The sequence below is a fragment of the Drosophila eugracilis genome, unplaced genomic scaffold (assembly GCF_018153835.1).
Source record: "Drosophila eugracilis isolate 14026-0451.02 unplaced genomic scaffold, ASM1815383v1 contig_2167, whole genome shotgun sequence".
Taxonomy (NCBI): Eukaryota; Metazoa; Arthropoda; class Insecta; order Diptera; family Drosophilidae; genus Drosophila; species Drosophila eugracilis.
In genome coordinates this window covers 2292779-2306064 of record NW_024573052.1, presented here as the reverse complement: position 1 = coordinate 2306064, position 13286 = coordinate 2292779, and the positions used below count along the sequence as shown (strand labels likewise).

At 43.9% G+C, this 13286-nt stretch overlaps 6 protein-coding genes across 6 annotated transcripts; 2 read left to right on the top strand and 4 right to left on the bottom strand.

Moving 5' to 3' along the window:
• Nucleotides 1–763: 763 nt before the first annotated feature.
• LOC108103629 lies at nt 764–2049 on the top strand. Its single transcript, XM_017209176.1, has 2 exons — nt 764–1090; nt 1152–2049. Exon 2 carries the CDS (start codon nt 1177–1179, stop codon nt 1711–1713), a length of 537 nt encoding a protein of 178 aa, XP_017064665.1. The 5' UTR covers nt 764–1090; nt 1152–1176; the 3' UTR covers nt 1714–2049.
• Nucleotides 2050–5153: 3104 nt separating this feature from the next.
• On the bottom strand, nt 5154–6005 carry LOC108103628 (GPI-anchored hemophore cfmA). The gene has a single exon (XM_017209175.2). The coding sequence runs from the start codon at nt 5936–5938 to the stop codon at nt 5369–5371; it is 570 nt and encodes a 189-aa protein (XP_017064664.1). The 5' UTR covers nt 5939–6005; the 3' UTR covers nt 5154–5368.
• Nucleotides 6006–6232: 227 nt separating this feature from the next.
• LOC108103630 (shematrin-like protein 1) lies at nt 6233–7259 on the bottom strand. The gene is made up of 2 exons (XM_017209177.1): nt 7188–7259; nt 6233–6885 (listed from the first exon to the last, which is right to left on the bottom strand). Exons 1-2 carry the CDS (start codon nt 7197–7199, stop codon nt 6577–6579), a joined length of 321 nt encoding a protein of 106 aa, XP_017064666.1. The 5' UTR covers nt 7200–7259; the 3' UTR covers nt 6233–6576.
• A 1755-nt stretch (nt 7260–9014) lies between these two features.
• LOC108103627 lies at nt 9015–9363 on the bottom strand. The gene has a single exon (XM_017209174.2). The coding sequence runs from the start codon at nt 9296–9298 to the stop codon at nt 9086–9088; it is 213 nt and encodes a 70-aa protein (XP_017064663.1). The 5' UTR covers nt 9299–9363; the 3' UTR covers nt 9015–9085.
• Nucleotides 9364–9639: 276 nt separating this feature from the next.
• Nucleotides 9640–11481, top strand: LOC108103650 (60S ribosomal export protein NMD3). The gene is made up of 2 exons (XM_017209207.2): nt 9640–10695; nt 10753–11481. The coding sequence occupies exons 1-2, from the start codon at nt 9767–9769 to the stop codon at nt 11387–11389; spliced, it is 1566 nt and encodes a 521-aa protein (XP_017064696.1). The 5' UTR covers nt 9640–9766; the 3' UTR covers nt 11390–11481.
• LOC108103651 (exopolyphosphatase PRUNE1) lies at nt 11356–13108 on the bottom strand. Its single transcript, XM_017209208.2, has 2 exons — nt 12997–13108; nt 11356–12920 (listed from the first exon to the last, which is right to left on the bottom strand). The coding sequence occupies exons 1-2, from the start codon at nt 13042–13044 to the stop codon at nt 11751–11753; spliced, it is 1218 nt and encodes a 405-aa protein (XP_017064697.1). The 5' UTR covers nt 13045–13108; the 3' UTR covers nt 11356–11750.
• Nucleotides 13109–13286: the final 178 nt, after the last annotated feature.

The window sequence follows — 13286 nt, the reverse complement described above, 5'->3', positions numbered from 1 at the left end:
GGGCAGAAAAATACTCTATATAGAAATAGTTATTTAATATTCCAAGCTTCCTTTAAATGAACTTCTTTCAATATAGTTTTGCATAGCTTTACATTACATTTATTCCAAAGTTACCTCAATATTACTATTTTTCCCTAGAGACCTGTTTAGTCTTAATAATATATACAAAATATGATTATGATTTAAGAGTGAGCCCATCTTCGGTCAATTTAAAAAAAAATCAACTTGAAGCATGTTTCAAATTGTACCTGTAGGAGAAGTAACAGTGGAACAGAACCAATCCAATTTCCATAAAAAGATCTTTTATACTTATTTAATAATTCAGTTTGTATTCGATTCATTCATTCTTCTTCATGCTGTTCATGCTGATTTTTATATTTTAAAAGTTGTGAAAACCAAGGTGCTTGGAAACATTAAATGGTATTACCCTACACGAACTAAGTGGAGCGAAATACCAAACTTTCCCTTACTCACGGGATTCCCTACACGGTGTAACACTGTGCGTGAAGAGTCATATCAACCATGGTGTCCATTGATCAACATTGGAAATCTGACTCGAACGCGCTTCGCACTGATCGCATAATTTGCTGAGCAAATAATACTTTTTAATGCTAAAAATATACACGCAAAGACCCCAAGACTAGACTGAAGGCAGTCGGTCACAGGTTGGCCACCCAAGACGAATTGCTTGGCCAACCCGTGATCCTATATTTATAAACGCCTGCTTACCTCCTGCGCTCCCAAACCCCTTTTCCCTTGGGTCATTTATGATTGTCGTAATGCGACAATATTGATAACCGATTATGCCAGGCCGTTGATAACGGCCTCGCTGCTAAGGGGACTATTTTAGAACAGGAACGGGAACGGGATTGGGAATCAATTCCGCATAGCGCGTCCGAAGGTGGCCATTCCACGCCCCATTTTCAAATGATAAGATAGTGGAGTCCGGGGCAGTTGAAATGGAGCGTTACTGCAGGCTCAACTTGCTGCAAGGAGCGAACTGGCGCCCAAGTAGGCACTGGAAGATCAATCTTTTTAGAAATTAAGTTTACCCAGGTGCCAAGTATCAGATAAAGTCAAGCCGGAGCTCGTATGTTCGATCCACTATTTTTTTCGAAAACTTGTAGACTATATAATCTTTTGTCCTTCAGACAATAAATAATATATTTCTTAAAAATGGAGTTCGGCATGCTCGACAACTTCCGTGTTCGGAGCGATCCTGTCCAACTATTCAAGCTGATTATCTCTTTGGATCTGCCAATGCTGGAGGATGAAACACCGCCTCCGAGCTTCTATTACGATTTGCTGGAGACCAAGAAAGTTGAACTGAGGCGCAGTATACACAGCGGAAAGCTTCTTGTGACCCTCAGTAGTCAGACTATAAATGAAAATAAGCCCCAGTTAGAAGTGCAAAGTGTTCTGGAATCATACACATCTCTATACGTAAGGCCCGACACAGTTCTCTCCACGAAAAATCAGCATTCTTTGAGATATCGATCACTGCGCTCGTTGATGAAGCTCCTCTTGACCTTTTCCGTACTGCACACCATCTATGTGATGTCCCAGATAGCCGTCGGAACCTCCATTGCCTATGGTTGGGAAGCCTTGTCCACGATTACGTCTTCGTCACAGATCAAGAAGAAATCCCTGTTATCCAGCATTGGTCAATACATTTCCGGCAAACTAACGTCCCTGCGCAGTGGATGTTTCTAAGACCGCTCCTGAGATCGCAGACGTCGATGGTGTTGATCTGTTTATTTTTAAACCCATTTCGCTATTTATACGAATGAAAACTCGACTATGGTTCCAACTACTTCCAGTCCTTTCCTTCACCGCCGACGTCCACTGGCTGTTGTTGCTTTCATTGTTGACTACTTTGCAGATTACGACTAACACGGAGTGCCCGAAAATACGGATTGCTGTTGATTGCTGTTGTGTACCCAAGACAACGACAACGATCCGACTTGACGATAAGCCTCAGAATATATGTACAAATCTCGGTCAATAGCTCACCGATCCATAGCCAAATAAAAACCAGGCTGAGTCTTCTAGTTCGAATCTCTGACACTCTCTCGAAGTGTGTAAAAATATTCCATGGCGCTAGTTATGTTATATCCCCCAAAGCACGGATCCGTGTACAATGATCCCATCTCGGTCGCGTCTTATCGGTGTCAAACACCTTTTGCTTAGTCTATGTTAATAGGTGCATTCACTTGCCTTTTCCCAATCCGAAACGGAACTCGATTCCCAACTGGCGCCAGCGTGCAGTACATTCCAATGCAAAATATGAGGTTATTACATACACTTTTCGGTCTCAGTAGGTCAAAAAAAAAAAAACTTTTATACTTCTAATATCAAAGATTTACCATTATTCAATCTGATCACCTAACCTATAGGTCTGGCTTATTAAAAATGATTTTTATATATATGTTGAGTGGCCTTTATCGACGATTTGCGGCCAGGCTGCTAGCCTAGTACCAACTATTGATTTAATTGCAGCTGATGGCCAAGGAAACGCTGGAATCTTCGTTGCACGTCAATGTCAAACAGGCGAAAAGCCGGAAAATTGAGCTGCCAGGGAAAGCACAAGTCAATGGCATAATGTGCCAGCTGGATAATATTCATGCAAATTAGCTGACAAAACAAGATTGACATTCGGCATTCAGCAGCAAATTGTCTGCATCGGCCATTTTGTTATTTCACTTTTTCCACTTTTCACGAAACATGCCGCATTGCCATTTTCCCTGCCACAGCCCAAAAGCCAACTATAAGAACTGGTTAAAAAGGCAAATGCCAAGAGCAAAGGCCGCGCCAATTCGGCCAAGGGGCGGCCCAAGAGGGGCAAGGACGAGCCAAAAGCCCAGGATATATAGTATCTGGGCGGGTCGTTTGCTCGGCCGCCGCCTTCTATTTAACATGCACTCGTCAGAAGCGCTGGGCCGCATTAATATTGCAACGTTAGGCAGGACGAAAGTCGATCCAAGGGGCAGGACTCTTCACAGCCACCTGTTGAGTGTGGGCCTTCGCCTGCTGCTGCTCCTCCTCCTCCTCCTCCTCCTCCCCTTCGTCCTGCTGGCCATCACCTTCTGGTCGCAACAATCAGATATGCACAGACACACACTAGCAAACAAGCAATGCAACACTCTGAGCCCATAAAGCCCTCTGTTCGCAGGGGCTTAAGTTGATAGCACCGACCATTTGGCTAGCATAGTTTGTTTGATTAAATTATAGGAAAACTAACTGAACTAAGGAGCTTTAAAAAATGTATTTTAACTAAAGGTTATTTCGAAGCAGGATCCTTTTTGTAAGTAATAAACTTTGTCAAAATTTTGGAGACATTTCTCAGGAACGAGAATTTAATAAGAAGAAAATCATCGCAAATCCTAGAAATAATTTTAGTAAAGATTGAGCCACAATTTTAGTGCTAATATTGCGACCTCGATAGTGGCATTCCCGTGTGAGTTCTCGCTAATTATGCACGGACTAATGAAAGGCATGCGCTCTCGAGCGAAAACATCAGAGTTTACACTCAAAACATCGGTGTGGGAATCCAGGTATGCGGGACTGTACCTACATGTAAGTATATATCTTATGTATATTAGAAGCGATCAAAGAAGTCAGCGCGTGGTATAGTGAAACTGTCTCATTGCGCAGAGTATCCGTAAAAGTTTCATAAGCTATCTTCCTGCCTGTTGTCACTGTATCTCACTTTCACTTTCACATCCTTCCGGGGTTCCCCCACTACTTTCCCTCTTCTCAACGAGGATGCGCTGCACGTGCCGCGAATGTGTATGTGACAGGTGGTTATATCAATGCACCTGAGTTTGCCCCCCGGCGTCACGTTCTCACCCGGCCACAATGTGTTATGCATATGCATAGATGGCAAAGACGGCCCTCTTTTTACTACTAGTTGTGGCACTAGGATTATGGAAACACTATACCCAAAAGGACTACATTTTTGGGTCGAAGAGAATTATGCCATTTTGCATTTCGCCGCCATTTACCAATATGTACATGTGTAGCAAAAAAAAAACTATGGTAAACAAAGGCTAAAGGTTAAAGGTTTGCTGATGCATTTACAGGTTTTTAATTTTTACTAAATCGTTACTCTTATCGTCAGATTCAAGACGTGGTTAGCTATAGTATAGCAAAGAACATGGGTGCCTTCGGACAATATAATGGAATTACACCTTTTTATGGTTCTATATATTTTTCAGAAATATTATGATTATCAAATTAACCTAATCCTTTGGTGTCGAATTAAGGAGTATTTATTATGTCTGGACAAGTAATTCTTGGCACTTGGCCACTTACCCTTGCACTTTTCGTTAAACCGGCACGTGGCACGTGCTGCGACCGGTCGATCCTTGAGTCACGGATACCGATACCGATACAGACTCGGATATGGATAGAGGCACTTATACCACAAAAGGCAATAGCCAAGATAGGAGCGGTCGAAAATCGAACTTTGTCGAGAAATTAATTGGCAATCGGTTGGCCGTGGAATCCAGCGACCCGCAATTAGCGGATGGGCTGCCATCCGCTGTGCTGTCCGTTAACCGTTGTCCGGACTGCCGAGCCGAACCGGACGGGATTGAGTTGAACTCAACTCGGTATATTCGCCAGCTTGCCGCTGGACTCAAAACAGAGCTTTACGTTTGATGATTTTGAAATGCAGCGCCGACAGCTTTTTAGCTTTTTTCGGGGAGCTTTCCGTGTGGGTAACGACATTGGGGGCCAACCCATCCTATAAGTTTGCTGCCCAAGTCACGTTGCATACACCACCTGAAACACGGATAACATGTGTTTAGGATTTCAGTATCACAGCTGGAGATTTACCCACCCATATGCTCAGTCCATGGCCACTTGTTGCTGGTGGACATTAGGTACTTGTTGAATCGCCCAGAGGCTCTTCATAAATTAACCTCCCGGATTTTAAGCTCCCTGCAAAGCAGCTCAATTAGGAACTCCGTATTCAACTCATCACCAACTGGACGCTGTAATCCGAACGTATTTCCGCCTAATTAGAAGGCCATACATACGTCAGTGGCAATTAAAATGTCTGCTTCGTGGAACTCAACAGAACCTTTTGTATATGCAACTAATTATGTTATCCCATAAGCCCCATTTTGTATGAGGATTTTCCGTTTAAATAAAGTTTTTAATAGGATTTAATAAATGGTTTGTTTTGAATCTTAACGCAAATGAATAAATGCGCTTGTGGAAGCAGCGTAAAAAGTTAAATACATTCTTACGTAGGAGGAGCATGCAATAGGTTATTATAATTGGTTACGTATACGAAATGCGATGATGCACGGAATGGGGGTCTTCACTTGCAGCTGCGTTAGGTGACTTTAGGTCTGCACTTCTAGATTCCTCCTCTGGCCCCATCTTCCTCATCCTCCTCCTCGTGGGTATCAATGGTGTCGTTGGTGTCTGCATTCAGATCCACCCAGTTGTCATCGCTGATTTCGTCAATGGTATCCGTATCATCCACTACGGCAGCAACGCTAACATCATCCGTTGATCCCGAATTGGTAGTACCCGTGGTGGTGGTGGCTGTAACGGCAGAGGAGGGTCTCAATAGTTCCTCCTGTGTGGCTGGAGTCGGGGTCGTCGACGTGGTATATGATGCAGAAGAGGGTGTCTCCGATCGGTAGCCTAGTCCCGTAAGATATGAAGCGGATCCAGATCCTGATCCGGATCCAGAACCCGATCCCGATCCCGACCCTGATCCTGATGCAGATTCTGTTGCCGTGCCCGTTTTGGAACTGCAGCTGGCTGTTGTTCCCGAAGTGGAGGCGTCATCTCCGGTTATGGCATCCTGGGACAACCTCGGACGTGGTGCCCCCTTTAGCTTGTTCTTCTGCCGGGCGATCTCGTAGTCCTTAAGATCGGACAGCTTCAACGTAATTTTCTGTAGATCGCGTTTTAGCATCTTTTAAAACAAATATTAAGCGTGAATAGCTGAACAGTTATTCAAGTAGGCTAGTGGTCATACTGTGTCAAAATTATAACAGAGACTATTGTATAACACGGTCACTTTTTAACTTCTGCTGAGGGTTTGGCAGACAAGTTTAACGACTTTTTCAAAAAAGGTATTTTTTCCAATTTTTTTCAAAATTCAGTCTCACTTGCTTATAGTTTGAAATTCGCATGGCCGTTTTTTTTTTTGCCTTTCATTGTGTTTATAAGTACAATGAACCCTTGCAAGACAATCTTCTGATTTTTGTTATTTATGCGTTACTATATATTTCGATAATTTATGCCCATTAGATACAAATACATATATATATATTCATAGTTTACAGACAGAAAAACCACTCATTTGTTCTTTAAAAAAAGTTCTCAAATGAGTTTTGTACTACATTTCATAAGATATCATATATATTTTTATACATTTCATGGCTTTCCAGCTCCGTGAAAGTCAAAGACATGAGCTATTTGCTGGACATTTATTCTGTGCTGAATGTTTCACGAAAAGAAATATATATATATGTATGATAGTGCAGTGATGAGCATGAAGCGATCGAGAAAAAAAATTGTGTGGATAATGATCATGGATAGGTGGTGTTCCTAATAGAAGCCGTAGTGGCCGTGGTGATACGGATAGTAACCGTGGTGACCGCCGTAGTAGGGCGCCGCATGAACGTATCCGTAGCCACCGTAATAGGGACTGGCCAATCCATAGCCGCCATAGTGTCCATGTCCGTAACCACCGTATCCGCCGTAGGCTCCATATCCGTGGCCAAATCCATAGATGCCCCTCTTCTCCGTCTTCTTCTCATCCACGGCGGACGGCTCATGTTCCAGGGTTTCATGAGCTGGCTCCGAAACTGCTGCCCAAGTGCCCACCATAAAGATGGCCAGGATGACAAACACACACTGAACAAAGAAAAAAGTTTGGGTTTTAATTTGGTTTAAAGGTAAAATGGGATTCAGTTAGCAATAGCTTAAAAGTTCTTCATGTTGATATCTTTCTATACTTGTATTGTTTTATAAATATTTTTGCAAATTACTGAAAACTTCGCATTAGCGATATGACACTGTTTCGAAATTATTTCAGCAAGAAATGGATTTGAAAAAAAAATCACTCTTTTAAGTTATGTAAATAGTCACTTAAAAAAAAGGGTTTCACTCGAAGTTATTCTTGACCGGATTTAATCCTTTCTGTTGCTGCTGCTTACCAAGAACTTCATGTTGCTGCTGTAGTTTTTGCTGAATTACTAGTTGACTTGATGAGTTGGGCGCCAGGCGAGGTTTGTTGATGGCTGCCAGTTGCCCGGCGCTTTTATAGTCACCCGGCATGGCTTGTTGTTGCTTGTTGCTGCTACAGTTTGCATAATTGCAAACTGACAACAACAGCAGCAGAGCAGCTGCGCAGCAGCAGCGATTGTTGCAGCTGAATTGAATGCATGACGGGTTGAGGACTTGAAATCGAATATTGTTTATGTTGCGAGAGCCAAAAGGTCATCCATCCGCTCATCCGGCGGAGTTGAGTGGGCGTGGAAACTAACGATATCGGTTATAATTGCAATCGTAGTCGAAATTCTAAGATCACAGACCTATTGGGCAATCAAAATTGAAATAAGGCAGCCGAGTTAGCAATGCAATCCACATGCAACATGCAACCCGAGACTCCGAAATGCGTTCCACAATCACCGAGTGCCCTTTCGTACATATCGTATAACACTTTCACTGGCATATCAGATAGTTTACACAGCCAAAAAGGAAGCATTACCTAAGCTTGCCCAGAAGCTGGGCCAAATATTGAAATGCCACAAACTCCGTGGGAATTGCACATGCATGTGCCAGCATTATATACAAATTATGAACAATTGCACGTTTAGCAGCATTTTGGCATTTTTAATTAAGCTGCCAGCCCAGCTGAGATCTCTGCCAGATCATTTCCAATGCAAGCTCTTATCGAAAGAATATCCAACGTGCACGATTTTCGCGGGGACCTCTAGCTGAAGGGGTATATTCGTATTGGGCCAAAGGTTGTTGCCCAGGTTCATAGTCATTCATTTTTATAGGAGTAAACGAGGTTTATTTAAGAAATTCTTGTATTGGGAGGGAGGAATCTTACCAAAAGAAAATTGTAGCTTAAGGAAAATTACATCATGTTTAACAGAGTGGAAAACTTTTTGGAAGTACATGAAGTTGATCTTCTTTAAACGTTTATAAAAAACTATTGGCAATATATTTATGCCAAAAAGAATAAAATTAAATAAAAGACATATCTAGTGTTTGAATTTTCTTTCAATCTAAATCTTAAGACTGGGTTAATATTAAGCTGCTGGATATCCAGCCGCAGAGACACCTCCTTCCATCGATCATTTCCGTCTGCTGGGGGCTTGCTACCCGTACCCAGTATAATACCCCTACAATGAAGGACGACCTTGACCGCAGTGACAATTGCAAATCGCAGTTTCAGTTTGTGCTTTTCGGAGTTCCCAAGTCATGAATGAAGCAACGCCGGAGGCAACATTGTTGAATGAAGCATGGAAAACAGCTGAACGCAAGCGCATTTTCATTTTCCCAATCGTCGACGAAGTCTCGTCAAAAGTCTCTTGGCAAAAGTGGGTGGCACCTCCATTGTCTTCTCCTCCCCGCGATTGTTTTGGCATCATATCATTTAATATTAATGCCCTGCGCATGGAGGTGAATGCACGCGAGACGCGTTGGGCAAGCGGAAGCCATCGGGGGGTCTAGTCTGCGATCTGAGATCTGGTCACGATCCGGAGATGACAACATTTTTGATTGCCAGCTAAATTATAATTCTTGGCTAATTCTAGTCTGCGGAACGGGTCGATGTCGATTGATTGATTCCCCATTGTGACCGGTTTGATTTACGGCCCAGACGGCTAATGGCTCATTGTTGGGTTGGTTCCAGGGCCAGATCTTGAATCTTGAAGTCTCTTCATTGCTGCGGATTGCCATCCATATTGGCCAGCTGTCCGTGGTTACACAACAACAACCGGCATTCTGCCATATCATTTCAGCTGAAAATGTTTACATTTCCTTACAATTTATTGCGCTTAACAGACATTTAACAATTAAAGGGGGCAGAGAATAGCGGATCCTAGTACTTAAGCTCCTTGGCCTTGTCATGAGCACCCTCGTCCAAAAGCTTCAGATCAGCCTGCTGCTTCTCCGGCCGGATGACCGTGTAGTAGTGGTAATAACGCATCCCGAGGATGTAGGTACCGTAGAGGGTGACCCCGATGCAGGCGTATACGGCACCGCGGTGCAGCTTGTCCAGCAGGGAATTCGCGTTGATCGGCTTCTTTTGCATGGCGTCAAATCCCTTCCAAATCCGTGAAAGTAAAACCGTTTCCTCAGCTGTTTAGTCAGTGATGCCAGCGGCTAATATATCGATAATACAGCACTACAACTGGAATAATCGTAGATAATATAGCCAAAAAAAAGCCAAATTACACAGCTAAATAGCAGATACTCTATGTTATTTCTATATTTTTCGAAACAGTTTACATTTAAAAAAAAATGTCAAAGGGTTCACATTCTGATCTTTTTTTTTTATTTCGTTGAGCACACAAATAACTAGGAAATGAAAAAGAAATTCTGTCAATGAGCTAGTTCTAGCTAAAAAAAAACGATTATTCGGCACCTTCTTTCTGTTTGCCCATCCCTACATCTCCACTGGCACGTGTTTACAAACTTGTGTACTCTACAGAAATTTAACGTCTCGACTCCTGAAACGCCATTGTGAAATAGCTGGAATACAGATATATCTGGAGGATTAATGGATCACGAATACGCTGGCGTTAGCCCGCTGGGCGCCGGTGAGGGAAAGAGCGCCGCCTCGACTGCGTCAATCCTGTGCTGCGAGTGTGGAGTGGTTATCCAGCCCAATCCAGCCAACATGTGCGTCACTTGTCTGCGCAACCATGTGGACATCACGGAGAGCATCCCGAAACAGGCGGTGCTCCACTTCTGTCGTAATTGCGAGCGCTATCTGCAGCCGCCCAACGAATGGATTCAGGCCTCTTTGGAGTCTCGCGAGCTTCTAGCCCTATGCCTGAAGAAGCTTAAGGGATTAAAGGAAGTGAAATTGGTGGACGCTGGCTTCATCTGGACGGAGCAGCACTCCAAGCGCATTAAGGTGAAGTTGACCGTGCACGGAGAGATCACCGGAGGAACGGTTCTACAGCAAGTCTTTGTGGTGGAATTTACAGTGCAGAATCAGATGTGTAACGATTGTCATCGCACTGAAGCTAAGGATTTCTGGCGCTGCCTGGTGCAAGTTCGGCAGCGGGCAGAGAACAAGAAGACCTTCTACTATCTGGAACAGTTGATTCTCAAGCACAAGGCCCACGAGAACACATTGGGCATAAAGCCGGAGCACGGTGGCCTGGATTTCTTTTACGCTAATGATAACCATGCCCGGCGCATGGTCGACTTTCTTTTGACCATGGTTCCCGGGAAGGTGACAACCTCGAAGCGTCTCATCTCGCACGATATTCACAGTAACAACTACAATTACAAGTACAACTGGTCAGTAGAAATAGCACCAGTGTCGAAAGACAGTGCCGTTTGCCTGTCGAAGAAGCTACGCCACCAGCTGGGTAATCTATCTCCATTGGTCCTGGTTAACCGAGTGTCCAGCAGCATTCATTTGATTGATCCTCTGACTGCACAGATTGCAGAACTTACGTCACAGGTGTACTTCAGGTGGGAATAATTTTCTTTGTTTATTTCTTAATAAGCTAACTGGCTTGTCTGTTTTAGAGCTCCTTTTGAAGCCATCTGCAACCCGAAGCAGCTTGTTGAATACGTTGTCATGGACATTGATGTGATTATGGAGAAAGATCGAAAGACTTATCCCGGCCAAGGACAGGTCTCTTTTAAGCATGCCCTCTGCGACATTTGGGTAGTGCGTGCTTCGGAGCTGGGCATCAACGATAACCCCATTCACACACGCTCCCACTTGGGTCACCTACTCAAGGTGGGCGATTCTGTGATGGGCTACAACACCGGCGAGGCTAATATCAACGACCAAGAATTCGACAAACTGTCACCGGATTTAATTCCAGATGTGATCCTTGTACGCAAACACTACGATCGCCAAACTAGACTTAGCCAGCGCGTGTGGAAGATCAAGCATCTGGCAGCGGAGGCCACAGATGAGCGCAGCAAATACGATTACCACGAGTTCCTCGATGATCTCGAAGAGAACGAGGATATTCGAGGACAGGTCAACATCTATCGCGATACCAACAAGACGATACCAATTGAGGTTCAGGCCACTGGCGGAGATGTGCCGCAGATCACGCTGGAGGAGATGCTGGAGGACATGACGCTCGAGTGCGCCGATGACGATATGGGCGAGGATGAAGGAGCGGCAGATGCCGAACCGCAACTGTAGTTTCTTTATTTTTTTTTATTAATCATATCCTTTTTTTACCCATGTATGACCTGTACATATTCGCTTAATACACATAAACACCTAGGAAACTAGAGGGAAACTTATTATTTGGAATATTTCCTTGGAAACTAATTTCACCTTCATATAACCAACGCACTTTTGGAATACTAATTTCTTCAATATTTCACTTTGTGTTGTGAAAGTGACCCCATAAATCACAAGCTCCCGAACTTCGTTCAAGAACATTGGCAATGTTATCTTAAATAGTACATTTTCTATTTCTTTTTGGTATAGCATTAGGTTGGTAACAGCAGTGTCACAAAAATTTTAGCTAAGTCTGGCTTTTTGGTATGATCTCGCTTCAAGAAAGTCCCAATTGCGGTTTCTCCTTAAAGAAGTACACATCGTCACAATCGCATCCATGATCCGTCTCCCATACAAGCAGGGCTCGCTTTACGATGGGTAGAATGTGCTTTCTGGTAGCCTGGACATTATGCTGGCGCAGGAAGCAGCCGCCCAAAAAGCGGGTATCTTCCACATGAGGTCGCAGATCGAGTTTCGGATCGTTAGACTCCATCAGTGCATGTCGGATGCACTCCACAATTTGGCTCTGGCCAGAGAGAGAGATCAAGGCCAAGTCACGCTGCACTTGACCGTCGACAGGTGAGACATACATTCCCAAAATAACCAGTAGGTTACTATCCACACCGAACTCGCGTACTGCTTTTTCGGCACCATTTCTCTTCACAAAATCCCTAACAAGAATAGGCATTCCAGCTAGGGGAACAATCTGGCGATCAGTTTGTAAAATCTTCATATCCTTACGCAGCACTTCGGTTAGAGTAAGTTTACTGATATCCGCCCTTGCAGCAACTAGCTCATCGAAAAGGTTGCTTCTTTGATTTTCCTTGAGGTTTAACTCCCTTTCTAGCTGTTCCACCATGTTCACATCCTTTGTTCCAAAGCGTTTGGCTGCCGTGGAAAAATTAATGGTGTCCAGCACGATAGTTGCGTGCAACAGCTGAGCCACGCCAGCGGATTTGGGTTGTTCCTCGGCCAAATATCGCTGGGCCACCAGAGTAGCGCAGGAGCCTACAGCCGCATCAATGTCTCGCGTGCAATCGGCTGGCAGCTGCTTGAAAGAAGGACTACTATCCTCCAATGGCCTGTGATCCAAAATCTCCGTAACGTTCGGTGCCAGTTGACTGACATGGTGATCCACAAGGATAACTTTTACACCCTGAGCCACTTCTCTCGGTATATCATCCCGAAAGAGCAATACGGGTTCCGCTATTCCACACTTGACAAACAAGTGTCCCACCTCGGTTTTAAGGGGATAATCCTGACGAGGAATGTTCAGGATAGGGACATAGTCGTGCTCTTGATATCGCTGAGCGTAGACAAAGGCCAAAGTGACGGCTGATACGGCTGAATCCAGGTCACACGACTCATTTCCTATTACCAGATGCAATTTCCGGCCGGAGTCAACAGGAGCCGCTGCCCAGGCAGTAGGTGACGCTTCTGCCAGATGCTGAGGGAGATGAGAAGCCCTATTAGTTCTGAGTTCTTTTACTACTTAACCTGAATTAGTTTTGTTAAATACTTACGCGTCCTAAGGTGCCACGGGCTTGGGCCAGAAAACGTAGAAAACACATTTCTCAAGGAATTGTCGGAAGAGCAGGAAATATAAACGGATCAGTTCAAGTCCATACAAATCAACAGTTGACATTTATCGATTGGCAAATGGAAAAAGCTAAAATGAAAGCCAGATGTTCATTTAATATACATATTGATGTATGTAAATATATAGTTGTGTACCGACTGGATAGGCCGGATTGCAATCTTGTTGTTATTTTGGAAGCAAAGATTAACATCATCTTTTTTTTTGTTTGAGACA

Excerpts from the sequence above, each read along its gene's own strand:
- LOC108103629 (XM_017209176.1), top strand. The coding sequence starts at position 1,177 with ATGGAGTTCGGCATGCTCGACAACTTCCGTGTTCGGAGCGATCCTGTC.
- LOC108103628 (XM_017209175.2), bottom strand. The coding sequence starts at position 5,938 with ATGCTAAAACGCGATCTACAGAAAATTACGTTGAAGCTGTCCGATCTT.
- LOC108103627 (XM_017209174.2), bottom strand. The coding sequence starts at position 9,298 with ATGCAAAAGAAGCCGATCAACGCGAATTCCCTGCTGGACAAGCTGCAC.
- LOC108103650 (XM_017209207.2), top strand. The coding sequence starts at position 9,767 with ATGGATCACGAATACGCTGGCGTTAGCCCGCTGGGCGCCGGTGAGGGA. Across the intron at positions 10,696-10,752 it reads ACGTCACAGGTGTACTTCAG|AGCTCCTTTTGAAGCCATCT; the intron begins GTGGGAATAATT and ends TGTCTGTTTTAG.
- LOC108103651 (XM_017209208.2), bottom strand. The coding sequence starts at position 13,044 with ATGTGTTTTCTACGTTTTCTGGCCCAAGCCCGTGGCACCTTAGGACGC. Across the intron at positions 12,921-12,996 it reads CCCGTGGCACCTTAGGACGC|CATCTGGCAGAAGCGTCACC; the intron begins GTAAGTATTTAA and ends CATCTCCCTCAG.